Here is a 20,980-nt window from a genome sequence, read left to right as displayed (position 1 = left end):
CCCACTGCCCTTGTTTCGTCAATGTCATTGATCTGTCATGAGGTTAACTTAATGAGTTTCACAGTTATCAGTAGCTTATCAGAGGACTATGTAACTCCACACTTACGTGGCACTGTTCCATTTTGCAATGCCCCAGGGTGAGGGGTGGAGAGGTGGTGAAAATCAACAAAACTCTCTTTCTAAAACTGTCTCTGTCTAATTAAATGATATAAATTTAGCACAAAAAGTAAGGAAATTTGTGTTTGGTAGATTATTTCTCTGTGGTAACAATGCTTTTTGGCAATAAATCTTATACCGTTGGAAAGCCTGTTTAATTCCCTTTCAAACGGTGCCCCATTTGTAAGGAACATGCATTTGTGGGATGAGCAGCAGCGCTGAGTATGTGGGTTGCGCCCATAAAAAATGTGCCAAATCTTCTCTGCCAAACAGCTTATTCTGCCATTGTCTCGTTTGGTGTTTGGTGGATTGGATGATTGAAGTTTGAAGAAACAAGACATATTGGCAATTTAACAATGTATTCATTTCACAAACAGGAGCCTCAGTAGCGTGTGGAAGAACCATACACAGCCACAACAGCCTTGCAACTCCTCCTCATGCTGGTCACCAGCCTGGTCACACACTGCTGTGGGATGGCATCCCATTCTTCAACCAGCATTTGTCGCAAGTCAGCCAACGTGGTTGTGTTGGTCACTGGCACGAACAGCACGCCCAAGCTGATCCCACAAGTGTTCAATGGGGTTGAGGTCAGGACTGCTGGCAGGCCATTCCATCTTCTCCACTCCCACATTCTGGAGGTAGTCTCTGATAAAGAGAGCGTTGTCATCTTGGAGGATAGAGTTCGGTTCCAGACTGTGGAGATATGGGATTGCCACAGGTTGCAGAATCTCATCTCTATATCTCTCTGCATTGAGATTGCCTCCAATGATGACAATCCTCGTTTTTCCAGTGAGGGAGATGCCGCCCCACACCATCACACTGCCTCCACCAAAACAACAGCGGGGCTACTATTAGCTATCCTAACCTTAACTACTCAAGGTCAATGCCTAACTTCAACCAATCGGGCTGCTTCGTAGGGCAGGTCTTGCCTAGAACTGCAGTGGGATCCATAATCCATAAACATCCATAACCCTGGCTCCTCCACTTGCCTTCCTTCCTCGCGTCTTAGTCCCTCCCACCGAGGAAGCATAGGAGAGACGGAGGAAATCATGCGAGGAGAGAGGAAACGAGGAAATGTGTTATGCACTGCATCTCATGTCGCTTAAATTGCATCCTCGACTCCTCCACTTGCCTCCCTTACTCGCGTCTTAGTCCCTCCCACCGAGGAAGCACAGGAGCAACGCAAGGAAATTATGGGAAGAGAGAGGAAACGAGCAAATGTGTTATAGAGGGATGAGACGTCCTTTCCTCTAAAGCATCACATGAATTCATCAGTTGTATGGGCGGAGTTAGCAACCCTTTTAGCTGCACGGCTTCTGGGTAGTCTGCTCTCGTGTGTCCCTCCATGATGCTCGCTCCTCGGTCCTCGGGTAGAAATAATAATAATAATAATAATAATAATAATAATAATAATAATAATAATAATAATAATAATAAATTGAATTTATATAGCGCTTTTCACAAACTCAAAGAGAGAAATAAGGGCTTTGAGACGGCCTCCACGGAGGAGGGAAAGAAACACTTCCGGTTCAGCCGAGGACCGAGGGGCGAGGAGCTATCAAGTAAGGGACATGGGATGTACCCTTAGAGGGATGAGACGTCCTTTCCTCTGAAGCATCATGTTAATTTGTCAGCTGTATACCGGTAGGTGGCGTTAGCTCAGCTGCACGGCTTCCAGGAAGGCTGCTCTCCTGTACCCTCGATCATTGCTCCTTAGGAGACCCCTTCTCGATGCTCGCTCCTCGCTCCTCTAGGCATTAATAAGAGCTTTGAGAGGGCCTTCAAGAAGGAGGGGCAGAACAACTTCCAATTCAGTGGAGGACCGAGGAGCGAGGAGCTATCAAATAAGGGAAGTGAGATTCAGCCTATATTAGCTGACTGATTCCAAGATGGCTCGCTCTCTCTCCCTTCTGGAACGCTGTTGTCTTTCTAGCACCCAACTTGGTTTTGTTTGGTTTGAATATGTTTAGTTTATCCTTTGTTTATGTTACAGGTGGTTAAGTTTACATTTAACAATAAGCATGTGTTTGGCAATCATGTAAAAGTTGCATAGTAATGCATCTGTGATGGCATGGACTGTATCTTTTTTTAAATTGTTTTGTTGAAAACATCCTTGGTGATATGACCTTAAAGCTGGCTGGTTTCCCGGCCCGTGTGTATGGTAGCTCTCCCTCTGCAATCCAGGCACACATTGACACAGCTAAAAAAAAAAAAGAAATAGGGGTGAAATACAGTATGATGCAGGTGACCATCCTTGGAAATCAGCCTTTCATTTAATTGCCCATGAGCCAGCAGTAACTTCTTTCACCTTGTCAGGAATGTCACCCCCACATGGATGGAGCTGTTATGAAGAGATTACGTTGTGTTGATTGTGATGGCCCTGGGCTGTATGACTTCCTGATTTGGCCTGTCTCTGTTCCCTTTCTTAGTCGCCCCTGATTGACTGGTTCCTCCTACCTCGTTAAGGGATTGGCCTTACCTGCTGGGAGTCTACTGTATATGAGCTGGCTGATTCCAAGATGGCTCGCTCTTTCTCCCTCCTGGAAGGCTGTTGCCTTTCTGGCACCCAACCTGGTTTTGTTTGGTTTGCTTGTGTTTAGTGTATTGTTTGTTTATGTTACAGGTGGTTAAGTTAACATTTACAGTTCAATAGCTGGACATAACAATAAGCATGTGTTTGGCAATCATGTAAAAGTTGCATAGTAATGCATCTGTGATGGCATGGACTGTATCTTTTTTTAAATTGTTTTGTTGAAAACATCCTTGGTGATATGACCTTAAAGCTGGCTGGTTTCCCGGCCCGTGTGTATGGTAGCTCTCCCTCTGCAATCCAGGCACACATTGACACAGCTACAAAAAAGAAATAAGGGTGAAATATGATACAAGTGACCATCCTTGGAAACCAGCCATTTATTTCCTTGCCCATAAGCCAGCAATAACTTCTTTCACCATGTCAGGAATGTCACCCCCACATGGATGGGATAATAATACCAGCACAAGAGCTGTTATGAAGAGATTACGTTGTGTTGATAAACCTAATCTGCGTTGACTGGACCCCTGGCTTTGGTTGTTAACACTTTGGTTCTCAACACTGTGCTTACTAAATGCTCTTGTGCTGCTGTCACCTATATGTTCGGTGCCAGGCTTTCACAAATGTATGGAGACCATCCATAAGCCCATTGACTTCACACACACACACACACACACACACACACACACACACACACACACACATAGTGCGTGGCACTATCTTTGTGACATAATGAATTCCCTAGCCCCTTACCCTAACCTTAACCATCACAACTAAATGCCTAACCTTAACCCTTACCCTCACCCTAACCATAACCTAATTCTAACCCTAATCCTAAAACCAAGTCTTAACCCTCAAACAGCCCTTTAAAGTTGTGGGGTCCAGCATTTTGGCCCCACAAAGCTGTCCGGACCCCACAAGTATACTGTATTCCCGGTTTTAGGACCCCACGAATATAGTTAAACAAGAACACACACACACACACACACACACACACACACACACACACACACACACACACACACACACACACACACACACTCCACTGCTCCATTCACATCCTCTAATGTAATTACTGATGTACTTAAGTAGTACTGAGCTCCATTCAGTCAAGGCAGGTGCATGGGTCCTTCTTCCTCTAGATGACGTATGTGCAGTAGTGGAGAGGTTTTAACCTGGATGTTCCTTCTTAATGGACATCAAACGACTTATCCCGGTATGCTGTCATGACTCACAGACACATGTACAGGAGAATATGACAAATGACGAGTAACTGTGGAAAAGTGGCAGGGTAAATTGAATGGCTAATGCATTCAAAACACAGGAGACACAAAATGTAAAAGATCTCCATACAGACATAAGAAGCAAAAGGCAGAGGAGCCATTCTGGCCCCAGGTTAGACCAGGAGACTTGGACTCAGCAAACATCCACCCTGCTGAAGTACTAGCTAGGTAGGTTTTTTTCTTGTGCGTGGAGGATAGCTCAGGGCTTGTGCCCTTTTCTATCCATAAAGACAGACATGAGGGAAGGAGGTGGAGAAGAAGCCCACTTGGGAGGATTGAAGGCAGCATGTGACCAATTTTTCATTTATGTTTTATAATAGGCTAAAACAGAAAAAAAGAATAACAATAGAGAATAAATTAAAAAAAAAAAAGGGCAATGTGGATATTCATTACTTACTATATATATATATATATATATATATATAAAGCTATAGCTACAAATTTATCAAATTTAAACACAAACCCAATGATGAGCTCATAAAAAAGATGAATTGTTATAGTTAAAATGCATCAGTAAAAAGAATCCAGTTAAACTGTAAGAGATATATATATATATATAATTCAAATTATGAATGCAGGCCTTTTACAGTTTTTTTCAATTGTTTACACACTAAAATTAAAACTTTCCCACAATTAAGTTTCCCACCCATGTAAGCACATTGTCAGCTTCACACTTTTTGCAAAACATTACACACAGTGATTTGACACAGAAATTTATCATGATATCATTTCCTTGCTATTTCAAAGCAAAGGCTTTCAAATGAACACACCCATGAACCAATTGGTTAAACACAGCCACCAGGTACGCAAACACATGATTGCTTAATTGTAGACACAACAATCAGGTTTAAGCACTATATAAAATGCAGCAGGTAAGTTCACCTGCTTTCAACCAAAATGGAAGGAGTCAGAAGAAGACGTATGTATTGTTCACTTTAGCACTGTGATGTTGCATACTGCACACATGACCTTTTTACATGTACATTGACTGTATACTAGATCCATCCTGAACTAAACAAACTTTCACTGTATTTCAGAGAGTTTTACAGATGGATGCTGAAGAAATCCTGCATGAATACATATACATAGATGAGGCAGGTTTCAACCTCACAAAAGCAAGAAGGAGAGGCAGAAATATCATTGGCCACAGGGCTATAATCAATGCCCCAGGGCAACGTGGGGGTAACATCACCCTTTGTGCTGCCATTACACAGGACGGGGTCCTCCTCTGTCATGCCAATATGGGCCCTTACAACACGCCTCACATTCTCGCATTTTTGGACCGATTGCACATCGTCACAGCAGTTAACCAAAAGCACCAGATGCAACACATTGTCATCTGGGACAATGTGTCATTCCACCGCTCTGCTCTTGTCCAGAACTGGTTTCAACACCATCCACAGTTTACAGTAATATACCTTCCACCATACTCTCTGTTTCTAAACCCAATCAAAGAGGTTTTCTCTGCATGGCGGTGGAGGGTTTACGATCTCCAGCCCCAGGCTCAGGTACCCCTCATTCATGCACTGGAGGACACCTGTGACCAAGTCGACGCCGCAGCTGTGGATTGGGATGGATTCGACATTCAAGACGGTTCTTCCCACGTTGTCTTGCCAATGAGGATATTGCCTGTGATGTTGATGAAATTCTCTGGCCAGATCCAGCTAGGCAAAGAGATAATGTCATAATTTTTCAGATCTTTTTTTTTTGTTTGTTGTTGTTTTTCTGTGATTGTAACCTGTACTGGATACAGTATTTTATGTTTGTCTGTTGTTTGCTGAGCTAACAGTGTTATGCACACTACTGTAGTAGCATGAAAACTGGGACATGTTTTGTTGTTGATTCTCCATGTTGACATGTTGACTGATTTGGGTATATGGAGAGAAATACATTATATTTTCCTCAGTCTGCAGCATTGATCTTGTGTAGTGTTTGGTGAACTTATTGTAAATTTGCTCTTTTGCACTTTCTCTGTGTTCATTACTCTAATCACTGAGAAGTAGAATTGCTAAAAGTGTTTTAGGTTAGCAACAGCAGTGTGTATCTGGTTCAAACATAATTAAGTCAAATAAAACGTATGTTTCATATGGTAACAAAATATGTTTTTTATAAATTAGTGTATAGTTTTTGCAAGAGTGTTTCATATTTGCAAAGGATCTGAGGTGTTCTGCTAAGTGGGTGTGGGGTTGTGCTAATTGTGTGTAGTGTTTTGAAAAAAAACGGTCCCTGCTTTCAAAATTGTGCTTAAGCAATTGAAAAAAACTGTAATTAAGTATTTTTGTTTTTGTATTGCTACATATAGGCTACTCAAGTAAAGGATTAAATATCTTACTTGAGTAGCCATCTTCTTCCACTACTGATATTGTCAGGCTGATGAACTAATTACTGGAAAAGTGCTTTAACTTCACTTCGTTGAGATATATATATATATATATATATATATATATATATATATATATATATATATATGTTATGTTTTGCATTTATTTATTTGACCTATGAGCCACTCTTTTTGTCATTAACTTTATTGTGTATATTCACACATAGGCTACTGTAGTACAACTTGAGACAAGCCCATGAGCCACTCGTACACTGTATCATAGAGCTCAACAGTCCCGCCTACAGCGGGTTCCGGAAGTAAAAATGCAAGATTTCATCACTCACTTTCAGAGTAGGAGTAGACGTTGTAGGACCGCCCACTGTTGGTTGCGTCACAGGGCGGCCGCACACTTCTTACCGGGAGCGCGCTTTCCCGTCACCACCAACCAGCCATTCTGTCAGATCTAGTCTAAACTAGACTGAGAGTGCACGTATTATTTCCACGAAGAGGGAACATACATCTACTACTAGCCTAACAAGCCGTGCCTGTAGCCGCGTTGCGTCTTTGCTTTAACCCAATCCAACCAACTCTGAATTCGCATTAAATATGTCTAATATCGTTTGCTGTCAAACGCCTCAGGTAAGATTTGTTCTCTCTTGTTTAACGTCTTTGTCAAGTAACGTTAACGTGGCTGTTAAAATGTGGAGAAATCGTTAAATCTACCATTAGTTACAGCAGATGTTTAACTTGATTGTGTCCGTCTTTCTTTCAATTTCAACAAATCTTGAGCTATAGCTAGATATTTTGCGTTTAGGAATGAATGGTAACGTTAACTAGCTGCTGTCTCTGCTCAGGCTGCGTGGAAACTGCTGGAAATACCTAGCTAGCTAACTAGCTAGCTATTGTAATGTTAACGTTATTGGCGCGGACATATCACAAACCGTTCCCGCATACAGCTAGCGTTAACTATAATGACGCAGGTATTTGGCTCATATTACCAGCTAACGAAGTAACGTTAGTGAAGCTAGTTCTCGCGTTGAGCACGGACACTGGCAGACGACCGAATGTATTCAACAAGGTCCAATTTAATAAATTCAACTGGTGTGGCTGTCTCATGGCTTCTCATCCTAGCTAAGCAGCCGGTTGTCTAGCTAACGTTAGAAGGCTAGCGTGCACTATCTTCCAGACATCTCCGTCTCTCTTCAGGTTTCTAACTTTAGCTTGGCTCCAACTGGATGGCTAACATATTTCTGCTTTTGTAATCCGTGTAAAAGTCGAGCTAATCAGATTCTTCTCAGGTGGGGCTCTAGTTCTTTCCCAGCTTCTGGTGGCGGGATGTATGTAACGTTACAGACTAGCTAGCTGTAAAGACACTTGGCACATCGCCAGACGACATGGCCCTGGTAACGTAACGTTACAGTACTCCACCAGAGGAGGCAGGCAGGCAGGCAGGCAGATGAATGACATTGCTTTGCCGCGAATAGGCAAACTTAATATACTGGGTGGCAATTGTAAGACTTGCCCACTGGGGTATGGCATGATGTGGGTAACGTAGCATGGGTACATCCTGTCCTTTACTCACCCTCCATTTAGTGCCGTATTGTGTCAGATTTAAAGGATGTGACCAGTCTCCTTGGCCTAATATTGACGCGCCACTGTTTCTGTCGACATTGAGCATTATTGGCTGTATTGTATCGATTTTCTAGTTAAAGGAAATTGCTTTAGTGTAACGTTATAGTGTCAGTCGGCTGCATGTTGCCTTGTGCCATGCATAGTATTTGACCTAGTGTGCTTTTAATCCGATTCTGAGGCTGGCAACCACGTGGAAAATTTCCAAATAACACACTGTAGATTATTGATTTTATGAAAAGGGTGAAACAAACATTTTAGGTATTATAGTATCTGAGTTCTGCTAGTGTTTCGATCAATTTTTGTATCTTTATAGACGCACACAACCAATACAATATTTACTGCCTACTTCATTTTTTTTATTGTCACACCCTTAATAGATTCCCTTGTTCAAGATGTGTTAAATTAAGCAGTACTGTACATTTCTGAGTGTTCCACACCATAAAACTGGGTGAAATATCCAGCAATGCTTCTCTTCACCACTGGAGGGGTGTCTAACAGGCATTGATTGTTCAGTGTCAGGCCTGCACTTTTGTGACTGACTAATCAGGTGGAAAAATGGAGAGAGAAAATACTTTCAGGGCTACCCTCTGTGACAACGTTGTGAACAATCTCACTTGTTCTCCTTGATGCCTTTTGTTCTCTCCTTTTGTTGGCTGATTTTTAAGCGTATGCCCCAATATCCACATTTGCAGCTCATGTCTGCCTGGCTTTTTTTGTCTATACATAAATTCCAGGCACTGACTCGATCTCGTCACTGTTATTTCCCAATTCTTACTCTAGTTTTGACATGAATCTTGTCAACCATTTCCCTAGAAGGCAACAATTTAATACATTGTCAGCATGAAACTTGCTTAACATAGCAGTTTTATGTAGCCAGACATCATTCCTGAATTGCTATTTGCTGGTTCCCAGAGTAACACTGGCCACGGCGTGAGATTGTCTTATCAGTTTACAGAAGATTATTTAATCACAGCTGTGATTTAAGACGGCTCTGTATTAAAGAATTATGCAGAGAGCTCAGGGCGTGGCTTGCCTGGCAGAGTGTTGGGTAAGTGTTAGGTGGAGAAATGAGAGGGGAACAAGGCAACAGGTGAGCACAGTGGACCCAAACGTGGAGGAGTTGGGCTTTTGAGCCTTCACAAGGAACCTTCTGCTAGATGTTGCATCACAACTCAAAACTGGGTCACTGTTTTCTCCACACACACACACACACACACACACACACACACACACAGGCAGGCTGAATTATAGCTTTCCATGCTGTTCGGTACAATACAAAAAGACCATATTCTAGCATGTGCCAAATCTCTGGCACACCTCCCAGCTGTCTTAGCTGGGTAGTTTAACACATCCGCCTACACACGTCTTTGCCAAACCCGGAACAGTCGTACAGCACCTTATTGTTCCTTTTCATTGTGCGGTTTGTTGTCAAAGGACAGACAAAAAAACTTTAAATGCAGTCTGAGGCTGCTACTGAATGTGCCACTGACAGCAGCTAGAGTCAGTACATTATATGTGCAGCAGTTGAGTAAATCACAGCCTTTTCTAATGAGTTAGAATCATTGCATGTGAATTGGATACAGAACACAATCACAAAACTGGGTTACCCAAGAAAGCCATGTGACATGGACTGTGGATACATTTTCAGACTATGGGCAGCTGCTGTGGTCCATCTTGTCCTCTCTCTCCATATATGTATGGTGATAAAGCTGTTGGGACTGCAGTGTAATTTATTTACTGAGCTTCAGATTGCAGATGGCATCATGGTTAGGCATGGGATTACGTCAGTTGTGTAAATTTTTGCTGTAAATATCGGTTTGGTACAAGTGAGCTCTGTGTTTTTGTTTGGCTCAGTATGGGCTGCCAGAGGCTTTACGGCTAGTGAAATCTAAACTCTTCAATAGCAGAATACATTCTTAAGATGGAGAGATATGGGATGATCTCTAATAGCTGTGATGTGTGGGGGTAGGTGGGTGGGTGGGGCCTGTGATATATGGAGAACTATGATGGCCAACCACAATTTATAGCAACATATAACCGACCATCACTGTATCTCCACAATTGACTGGCTGTGGAAACTCTTGTCACAAGTTGTTCCCTCCTGCATTTTCCTTATAGGCCATTGCTTGAATGAAAGGGTTCCTATAGGGAGGAGCCAGTCAAAGGGGCTTGTCACATAAGATAGAGTTGGAGTGGCCTTGCTTCAGAGAGAGGAGACAGAGCTCAAGGCATGAAACGGATTAAACGGTTTTGCTCAGCCTGGTGAGACACATCAGCAGGTGTGGAGATTTAAAGCGGTAAATGGAGGGTGTTGTAAGGGAGGAGTACCAAAGACATGGGCTTAGTTACCAATGCTGTACGCCATTTGGTTTACAGCATATTGGGATCAAATGCTTAATTCCAGTTTTCTTTCTGAATTCATTGAGGATAACCTGAATCAGAGCATCTATTCTTGAATTGTGTAGGCATGTGGGTAAAATGGAAACACTGTGTACTCTACTACTGCATGTTTTGGAAAATGGCTTGTGAAAAGGACGCTGGAAGAGGGGGTGGAGGGCAGTGTTCTCAACTGCCTTCCTGTGCGCAAGTTTGCCTTGATTTACCACGTGGAACTGACTCTTGCTAGCATCGAATGGGTGCCAAGAATAGGCCCTCTCTCCACTTAAAAGAAATAACAAACCCCTTTTTTCTCCTTTTCTTCTAGGTTATAATGTATGACCAACACAGAATACGTACAACTCTATAGCCAACGGGATCCCGAGGACTTGATTACAGTCGCTTCAAGCCTGATAGTTTGTCCGTGCGGCTGCTCCCCTTCTCCCTTCTGCTCACGGCCATTTAGTCAACTGGCATTTCTTCTAACAACTTCCCATCCCTCTTCTTGGGTGAAGAAAACTTGAGTTCCACTGTGATCTCAGTCTGCTTTGCCTATTGCCTACCTTCGGTTCTACTCTCAGCAGTGTTGCTTCCCTGGATTTGCATTATTCTCTATTAGGTAAGGCCATGACTAATGCATAGGACAGATTATAATACACAATGCACATTACAGGCACCTAATCCTCTTTCTGGTCATCAATTAATAAAGACAGCTATAACAATGTTATTTTTTGTTATGTTGTTGCTGGGTATTATTGCTTTACTAGGCAAACATTAATTTTTGTTACCTTACCTTTCCTCTGCAGGCATAATATCAAAATACACCAAGATGATTCCAAACGGCTATTTGATCTTTGAGGATGAGAGTTTCCTGGATTCCACCGTGGCCAAAATGAACGCTCTGAGAAAGAGTGGTCAGTTCTGTGATGTTAGACTGCAGGTATGGTTAATGCAAACACACACACTTGTACACTTTATCAGAGAAGCCACAGAGTCACTCTGTAAAACATACAAGGGTATGGTGCACAGTAAGGGATAAAACGTGTTGATGAATACACAACAGTTTGAGGTGTGTGTGTGTGGTGTGTGTGTGTCTTTGATTTTTAGCTATTGATCATGTTGCTTTAATTATATTCTGTCAATCAATATTGTGTTTATTTCTTTAGTTCACTTGATGCTAAAACACTAATATCATGTTTGGTAGTAGATTCCCTTTTAACAAACTCATAGACATCCTAATTGCTTGTCTTCTTCATTTGTCTAGGTGTGTGGTCATGAGCTGATGGCTCACCGTGCTGTTCTGGCTTGCTGCAGTCCATACCTGTTTGAAATCTTTAATAGTGACATTGAGACTCACGGAGTCTCACATGTCACTTTTGAGGACTTGGACCCAGAGGCTGTGGAGATCTTGCTCAATTACGCCTATACTGCCCAGTTAGTAGCACTTTGACCTTTTACCTCTTATTTTATCTTATCTCTGATCTTAGCAATTGACAACCTTCTTGTTCTGTTTGTCTTCTGTGTGTTGCAGGCTAAAGGCAGACAAGGAACTGGTCAAGGAAGTTTACTCTGCAGCCAAAAAGTTCAAGATGGAGCGAGTCAAACAGGTATGTTTTTAATCACATTGTAGCATTGGGGAAATAACCCCAGTGCTACAATTTTGGTCGTGTGATTTTTGCAGGTTACAAATAACTTTAACACATCCCACTCACTTCTTAGATTTGTGGCGACTACCTGCTGTCTAAAATGGATTCCCAGAGCGCCATTTCTTTTCGGAACTTTGCCAGCTCTATGGGAGATGTCAGAGTTTTGGCCAAGGTGGATGCCTTCATCCAGGACCATCTACTAGAAGTATCTGAACAGGAGGACTTCCTCAAACTTCCCCGCCTCAAGGTACTAGCTTCAATTTGCACACATGCCATAATGTTTTTAAGTATTTTATAGTCAGTTAAAGTGGTACTAGTAAGTTATAGATGATTTGAAAGAGTGGGTGCCATTCTCTGATCATGAAGCTACAAGGCAACACAGGTTGAGAGTTGTCTATTCTAGTCCCCCTTGACTCCTGCACTAGAACTAACCAGCATTGGTGGTCTTAAATTGAAGGACACATGCTGGCTTAAGCTTTTGTATTTTTAACTTTCTGACTTTGACATGAGATTAACAATACTTAGTACGTACGTGTGCATCTTAATAGATTTCCCTACTGCTACAGCCTGCTGAGAATGTATTTAGATCAGGTGACTTTTAAACATATGCAATTGTAAGGTCTAGTAGAGGAGGGTACATTGTATAGGTTTTTATTCACCATGAGGACTGCACAAGGTACTCTACGAGATTAACTAGTTGAGGTTGTGCAAGTCAGATCAATTGAATGAAGTTGTTGGGTTTGTGCATGCTGTTTGGCCTTCATTGTGCTTCACCCTGATTTAGGATTGTACATTAAGTGGGAGTAGGCCTAGTGCTAAAATGATAAGTTGGTTGGTCATACAATAAATCACTAATTATCTGACAGTGAAATACTTTATCTATTAAATACCAAACTTTTGTTAATTACAGCTTCTCAAATGTGAAGATTTGCTAGTTCTATGTCATTGTAACATTAATACCTTGAGGCTTTTTTTTATCGGTTAGAACAATCAGTTAAATTCTCCTGAAGTGAACCACAAACTTGACCTGTACTGAGCATTGTGGAAAAAATATTGATGGCTGGCAGCTATTTGGTCCATTAGCTAATTGCTGTTGTCCTATTTGAGTCACCTGTAACAACAAATTATTTAAGACAAGACATGAATTTAAAAAAGCAACCTTCAGCAACTTCAACATTTCTATTTTTTCAAACACATTTCCTGATGAATCCATGATTAATCCAAACATGTATACATATTTTGCACCACGCGCTTACTGGTTTAATTAGTGGTGTGAATGTTTCCCCAAGCACCTTAATAAGATTACAAAAGGTGAATCCTGCCACCATGGCAAAATTAAGGGAATATGCAGGTAATGAATCACATGTATCTAATTCTAAGGTAAATAATAATCAGCCAGTGAGATCATGTTTTCCAGTGAACAATAAGGGTCATGGAATTTATTTCTTCAGTAAAGCAGTCACTTTATTCCTACTGTGTGTAAACCTAACTCCTGTTTTGTCCCCTTTTGTGTGTTTACAGTTAGAAGTAATGCTAGAAGACAACCTGACCCTGCCCAGCAATGGCAAGCTCTATTCGAAGGTGCTCAACTGGGTGCAGCGTAGCCTTTGGGAGAATGGAGACCAACTGGAACGACTGATGGAGGAGGTCAGTACCAGGGCGTGCAGTCTAAACTCTCAGACTGATTTTCATTCCCACCCTGCCCCTTCCTTTCCCTCTGACTCCTGTTTTTGACATTAAGAAGTCATTAGGCGGGCTGAAGTAGAAATAGCATGACATTGTCATGCTGCTATGTCAGGATTGTTCTTTTTTTTCCCTCTGGTTTGTTGAGGTTTTTGCAGTAAGAAACTCTGTACCCCTGAACCATACTACAAATTAGAGGTGAGCCAAAAAGAGCTGCTGTTTGCTCTTGTGTGTTTCCACTGTTCTCTTTGGGTATGTGGTTGGTTTACATTCAACCCCATCTGAGTATTACAGTGCTCTTCTCCTCAAACACAAAAACACAGGTTCTCAAAGGTGTGACCCTTGATTCTACTGTCTCACTGCCACTTTACTATCTGAACAGGTGCATGTTTTTTGTTCCAGCACTAACAGACACTCCTCCCCGTTGATTTATCTCTCCTGTAGGTTTATTAGCAGCAGCAGGAGACCAGACTGAAGAGCCGGGACTGAGCCACCAGGGTAATGAGTCAGAGAAAAGAGAGGGAGGAGAGGAGCACTACTGCCTCTCAGCAGCCTCTCTTTGCAGCCAAGCAACACTGTGCTCCCATCTGTCCATGCCACATATACAGATGCACCCCATTTTTGCATTTACAGAATACATTGCTCACAAACCTTAATCTATAAATACATCTAATTGAATGCCCTTTACTGCACATAACAATATATTCTCATACAGGCATACTTCCACGGGCCATTCAAGAACCACTCAAATTGGGCATTGGACAGAAAACAGCACTGCACATAAGCATAGTGATTTGCTCAGTACAAATATTGTATTCCACTGGTCTATAAATTAATGATTAACCATCCAGGTAAAATTATAATTTTCAGCAACTTTTTATAAAAATTTATAGGAGCCTTTTTGCATTTTTCTTTTCTAAAATCTTCCCTTCAGATGGGCAACTGAGTGACTTCAACACATAAGATACACAGAACATGTGGCTTTGATTTCTTGGATTTAATCTATTAATGGGTAATGGTTAAGATTAGCTTAGCTTGATAGTTGTTACAACAGCGCTACTGTCTTTAGTCATCTGGATTTGACTGCCCATTGTGGCTGCCATCACAAAGACCAACTTGTTTAGCTAAAGGACCGGTTTCCAAGCAGCAGAGGTGGAAAAAGGGTCACATGCAACCCCTCCTCTTCTTTCTCTTCATTCTTCACAGAAGAACTTTCCAGATGCAGCCTCTCATTCTTTACCGGCTCTCTCTTATTTTTTTTTTATTTTTTTTAGATGCAAATTAAGGAGAGCCACTGTCCGATACCTTCTTGAGCTCAAATACTTAAACCACTCTTTGCAGTGGCAGCAGCAGCAGCGTGTGTGTCTTTTTAAAGGAAGATTTCCATCCAAGTGACTGAAGATCCATGCTTTCGTCCCGCCCCCCCCCCCCCCCCTCTTCCTCTTCACAGCACTGCCCTCTTCTTCCTCCTCCTCCCTCCCTCCTCTCCCCTTATGCTGGGGTTCTCAGTGTGTTGCCATGGAGACAGCCACATGGGTGTGTTGTTCCTGTTTGTCTTTCAGGTGCAAACGCTGTACTACTCACCTGACCATAAGCTGGTGGATGGAGGGCTGGTGATTGATGGGCACAGTGAGATGTTTGGTGGCGAGGAGGACCACCTTCAGTTTGTGCAGGTACTCAACAGCTTGTGCCTGGCTTCACAAGTCTCTACCACATTTTGCTTGGCAGTGTGTAGCTTTATTGTACTTGCTGAAAACTTGTGCCTGGCCATGCAAAAAATACTAAACAGCCTGTGCCTGGCAAGAAGTACATATGGCTCATTTAATACCACAGTTTAGCCACAATGTCAGACCAATGTCAATAGATTAGCAAGACGTGAGCTATGTTGCCTGCCTGGCTATGCTGTTGAGCATATATTAAAACCGCACTTGGATTTTTGAAGCTAATCTCAACCAGTTGAATGCGGCAGTAATGGCTGTCTCAGCTTTTTACCCTCTATTTTGAGTTGTGACTCAACTGCGTGCTGTTAGATCTGACTGTAGTGTGGTCTGAGACTGTAGTTTGCAGTGCTGTTGGCTTCAGGTGGCGTGAGATTTCAGTACTTGCTCAATACAAACGTCTACATCAGCTGGATCAAAGCGTAGTTTGGGGTATGATTAGCTGGTGTTGTGGCCACTGGTGGGCCTGTGGTGCAAGCTTGGCTTCTGTAGCTGCACTGTGCTCTTGCAGAAGAAACCCGTACGTGAGAGCACCCAGAGACAGATGAGCTGCAGCTCCTCAGGAAGCCTGTCGCCCTCCAACCAAGCAGCAAATGCCCAGAAACAGACCGGCAGGAGAGAGTGGAAGTACATCGCCTCTGAGAAGACCACAAGTAAGTGTGTGCATTAACTACATGTGATCTGTCACAGTACAATCGGAACTATTTCTATTACAATATATTTAGTGCACACGTCTCATATGCTGCAAGTGTGAGATTTAAGTCAGAAGTCAAAACTAACCCACTTTACTTGAAAGGACATGGGACAAGGACACATCGGAATTCTGAGCTTAATCGCAAAACTTTTAACTTTTTAACTAACAATCTTCAATCTTACCTCTAGACAACACCTACCTGTGTCTGGCTGTGCTGGACGGTGTGTTGTGTGTGATCTTCTTGCACGGTCGCAGCAGCCCTCAGACCTCTCCCTCTGCCACCCCCTGCCTGATGAAGAGCCTCAGCTTCGAGGCCCAGCCCGAGGAGCTGGAGGAGCAGCCGCTCTCACCCATGCATTACGCTCGCTCTGGCCTGGGCACCGCAGCCCTTAACGGAAAACTCATCGCAGCAGGTTAGCAGTAAACGGGGTTATAACGTTAGAATAGACTATTATATCATGTGTATATAATTGGAGGTTGGGATACACAGGAAGCTACATGCTTCTCTCTTGGCTTAAGAGACAATCCTTACCTTCGAGCGCTGAGTACCGTCAATGTCTACGCCAAACTTATCTCGACATTAGTGTCTTAAATACTTAATGTTTATCTTAATTTAATCTTTATGTTTCTGCAGGAGGCTACAACAGAGAGGAGTGTCTGAGGACTGTGGAGTGTTATGACCCCAAAGAGGACCGCTGGACCTTCATCGCTCCCATGCGGACTCCAAGGGCTCGATTTCAGATGGCTGTGCTCATGGTACAGTTTACTGTTCATCGTTATCCGATTTCTTTGGCTCTTCAATGAAATGACATGTTGGATATTGGCCTAGGACTGCACCTATCCAGGTTTCAATAGTCTTGTGCAAATACTTGGGTGTTTCCCTATTACCTGTCCAAATAATTGGGTTTCTAAAGTCTTAACTTGATGTCAGTCGGTCCTTGTAGTTCTAATCATCTAATGATTTGTCCATTTCCACCTTACAGGGTCAGCTGTACGTGATTGGAGGTTCAAATGGACATTCTGACGAGCTGAGCTGCGGGGAGACGTACGATCCACACGCTGACGAGTGGGCTCAAGTGCCAGAGCTGAGGACAAACCGCTGCAATGCAGGTCAGTCCCTCCTGCAAGGATTAATAAACTGATTATTGAAATTTAAAGTGCTCACATTGTGCTTTTTGGCTTATGACTCTGAACAAAGATGTAACAGAAGTGCAATGCTTCGCTCAACACACAGGGTGAAAAGAGGAGCCGCAGAAATGTGCAGTACAACAAAATGATGGTGTTTTTTTTGAAAATTAAACCATGTAAACCTATTCTGGTACAACCTCTAAATACAATTATGAACCTGAAAACTAGCATAATATGAGCACTTTAATGATTTTTATCCAGAAATACACCAGTAGCATCTGTTACCAACTTCAGGCTATTTTGCCTTTTTTCTTTATTTATTTATTTATTTATTTATTTTTTAACAGTAGCTCATTCCTGTCCTCTTTCTTTAAAGGTGTCTGCTCATTGAACAACAAACTCTTTGTTGTGGGAGGGTCGGACCCCTGCGGGCAGAAGGGCCTGAAGAACTGTGACGCTTTTGACCCTGTGACCAAAATCTGGTCCAACTGTGCCTCCCTTAACATCAGTACGTGTCCCACATACACTCAGAACCTTCCCTTTGACAGTTATAACATGGTCTAACCCCAAGCATAAAGCTGAATAATATCTGTTTCAACGAGCTAACAAATGTCTTTTTTTATAAAAAAAAAGCTTTAATTATTCCCTCTGGGAAATTGGATTGTTGGAGCAAAGAATACATTATGTTTAAGAACGAGACCAAAAGTAGGATAACTATTCCTCAGAGAGCAGCTCTTGTGATATTTGCAGCCTGAGGGGAAACTAGGAGAGTTGTATTCATCAAGCAAATTTTTATTTCAGGGAGGCACCAGGCAGCAGTGTGTGAGTTGGATGGCTTCATGTACGTGATTGGAGGGGCGGAGTCGTGGAACTGCCTGAACACTGTGGAACGCTACAACCCTGAGAACAACACCTGGACCCTGATAGCCCCCATGAATGTGGCTCGCAGGGGGGCCGCCGTTGCTGTCCATGCAGGTAAGCCCACAACCACGTGTGTGTGTTGACAAGAAGCAAACTGTTAGGAATGTCAGTGATTCTGTTTTTTTTTGGTCATTATGCTGATGAGGTCTCTCACTCTGTCCAGGCAAACTGTTTGTTGTTGGCGGCTTCGATGGCTCCCACGCGCTTCGCTGTGTGGAGGTGTACGACCCCGCCCGCAATGAGTGGAGGATGCTGGGTAGCATGACATCTTCCCGCAGCAATGCGGGCGTGGCCATGCTGGGAGAAACCATCTACGCTGTGGGCGGCTTCGATGGAAACGAGTTCCTCAACACGATGGAGGTGTACAACCTCGAGACAGACGAGTGGGACGACTGCACCAAGGCCCCGTCTCCCCTCTCTGACTAAAGAGGGGGAAGACAAGGAGGAGGAAGGGAGTTGGGGAGTTTCACAGTGCTTCACCTTTTCCAAACTAACAGGCTTAGTGACGTAATCGTGTTTCGTGATGTTCTGTATGTGTGTATGAGCGGATATGTGTGGGTTGGGATAGGGGTTGTTGGGATGAGGGGTCTTCAGTGAAGGCTGGCTTATATTTGGAGGGTGGGGAGGAGGGGTGGGGTGGGTTGCCCAGAGCAACATGAAGCCTTTGCATATTGCATACAATGTTTTTCGTGCTGTATATATTTTATTTCTTCCTCATTTTTTTGTCATATGCCAACATTTAATACACTTAGTGCTTTTCTTCTCTAGAGTTGAAAGGTTTGTCACTTTGAGGGTTTTCAGATGAGCTAGCAGTTATTGGTCACTTGGAATGTGGCAGTATGGAGTGGTGACAATTGACTTAAAAGTGAAGTTTTATTTAAGAATTTTCTGTTGCGGAAATGTAATTTTGCTCACATATTTAAAGGTCAGTGGTTTGAAGCCTTACTCAAACTTGATAAACACCTCATGGCTTTTTTTTTAGTGTCATTTCAACTAGCTGGATTGCTTTATGAATCTTAAATGATGGCCTTTTTTATATTTTTTTATACACTGCTGATTTACTGATACAATAAAAACTAGTAGCAGACAGCTTCAAGTCAACGAATCTAACCAGTGCCAGTTTTAGTAAATTTTTTTTTTTTTTGTGCACACACCACACGCACAACCATGCTTCTGCTAACCAAACTTTTGTTATTGTGAATTTAACTAATTAATGTAGGTAGAGATGCAGTTTACTGAAAATCCTTTTTTTTCTTTTGCGTTTTTAAAGTGTCAGGCATGGGCAGATTCTTCTGGAAGAAATGTTGGAATGAGAATCACATTTATAACATTTCTTAATTAATAAATCATTTAAATCAGATTTGTCTCCTTTTTTAAATGTATGTATTAAGTAATAACTTGTTTTACACTGTTAATATTTAGATTTGTACCTTTTGCCATGACTGATTGGTTTTAACCAAGGAGGGTACTTAGAGAAGTAAATATTAAAGAGATGTCTGGCTGTGACAGCAGTTTGTCGTAGATCAGCAGCTGAACCAGGTGCTTCAAGCCTGGACTAAGTTTCCAACAGCTGATTTGCTAAATTTGCTAAATTTAGACTTTACTGCCACCTCGTCTCCCCCCCATGTTCTGCTATTACTGTCGAGAAATTACTGTGTCCTGGGTCCCTGCTGTCTAAGCCTACAGTGCCACCATTTCCCGGGGACTACCACACTAAGCTCCTCTCTAAGTGTCTTTTAGGAGAGATTATACTAAGCTGGCTAACAGACCTCTGCAGTAGGGGGGGACGCCAGTCACTGGGCTGTAGGAGTGTTGAGAGGGGACCAGCCGCATCTGCACGACCTCAGACATCACTGACTGTCGACAGTTTAAATCCCTACCCTGCGCCCATTCACAAGTTAGTCTGCTAATCTCTGCTGACACACCTGACAGTCACAGCAAAAAAAGCAGCAGATGGGCCATGTGCTACAGGAAGCAGGGACTACTAAATACTTAGACATGGATGAGTCTGTACTCTTAGACTTGCATGGCAAAACAACTATGTAGGCTAATGTCCAACCCCTTTTCTTAACAGTTTTGTTGGCTTCCTCTTTGGATGACCGACTAAACCAAAGAAGTGGTAAATTAACAAAAGACAAGGGCATAATCTATTGTTAAAATGTTAAGGCAACTAAGCGTGCAAATAAGAGTATAAACATATTGTATTTAGTCATTTTCCTGTTCACACATTCACAATTTAAAACCAGCACGGGAAAACAAATTAAGACAAGAGCTTTCTTAAAACAAATGAAATGAGGATACAAAACTGGTGTTTGTTTTTTTTCTCTGTGGAAATTGAGAGAAATTTCCATCACATCAACAATCTGGAATGAAAGCTGTTTCACTTTAGCCAAGCATTTGATTATACAGTATCTAAAGACAGAAAAGGTCTCTTTGACTCAAGGTGAGCTTAATTGCAAGTAGTTCCTTTGGCACAGACTGCTCCGGCAGGAAAATGGTTTAAACTTAGAAATCAAGTAAAAGGACATTTAAAATTCAATGCACACTTTTATAAATGATTACGTGGGAAAATGTATGACGCAGGAGACGCATCAGGAACAAAAAGCCAAAGGTTAGAGTCCACCATTACAGCCGAGTCTGCGTAGTGTCCAACTCTGCAATGACTTAATGAGACAGGAAGTTCAATGACTTCAGATCGTCATTGGCCCTTGTAACCTGTTCTCCCTACACCTGCATGACGTCTGATGCTTTGGCCTCGCTGTGTGTGTCACAGCAGCAGGAGGTGTAATCTCAGCCAGTCTGCTGGCGTCACCTGCACTCTAATCCCCTTTGTCACCACACACACACACGCGACCCCATGCACTCACACTCAGGCTGTCAATCATAGCACACA

At 42.5% G+C, this 20,980-nt stretch overlaps 1 protein-coding gene across 3 annotated transcripts; it reads left to right on the top strand.

Moving 5' to 3' along the window:
• Positions 1 to 6,660: 6,660 nt before the first annotated feature.
• ivns1abpa (influenza virus NS1A binding protein a) lies at positions 6,661 to 19,447 on the top strand. 3 transcript variants are annotated; one of them, XM_031313887.2, is made up of 15 exons: positions 6,661 to 6,928; positions 10,626 to 10,916; positions 11,104 to 11,237; positions 11,562 to 11,731; positions 11,829 to 11,904; positions 12,017 to 12,190; positions 13,465 to 13,590; positions 15,189 to 15,299; positions 15,856 to 15,997; positions 16,227 to 16,451; positions 16,673 to 16,794; positions 17,022 to 17,148; positions 17,543 to 17,674; positions 17,968 to 18,141; positions 18,251 to 19,447. In XM_031313887.2, exons 3-15 carry the CDS (start codon positions 11,127 to 11,129, stop codon positions 18,511 to 18,513), a joined length of 1,953 nt encoding a protein of 650 aa, XP_031169747.1. In that variant the 5' UTR covers positions 6,661 to 6,928; positions 10,626 to 10,916; positions 11,104 to 11,126; the 3' UTR covers positions 18,514 to 19,447. The 3 variants fall into 3 exon arrangements, with proteins under 3 accessions (XP_031169747.1, XP_031169748.1, XP_031169749.1); XM_031313888.2 differs by lacking the exon at positions 6,661 to 6,928 and adding an exon at positions 8,858 to 9,103; XM_031313889.2 differs by lacking the exon at positions 6,661 to 6,928 and adding an exon at positions 10,180 to 10,200.
• Positions 19,448 to 20,980: the final 1,533 nt, after the last annotated feature.

This window comes from Sander lucioperca, chromosome 11, assembly GCF_008315115.2.
Source record: "Sander lucioperca isolate FBNREF2018 chromosome 11, SLUC_FBN_1.2, whole genome shotgun sequence".
Taxonomy (NCBI): Eukaryota; Metazoa; Chordata; class Actinopteri; order Perciformes; family Percidae; genus Sander; species Sander lucioperca.
The sequence above is the reverse complement of the archived record's forward strand: the minus strand, read 5'-3'. Positions and strand labels throughout refer to the sequence as shown.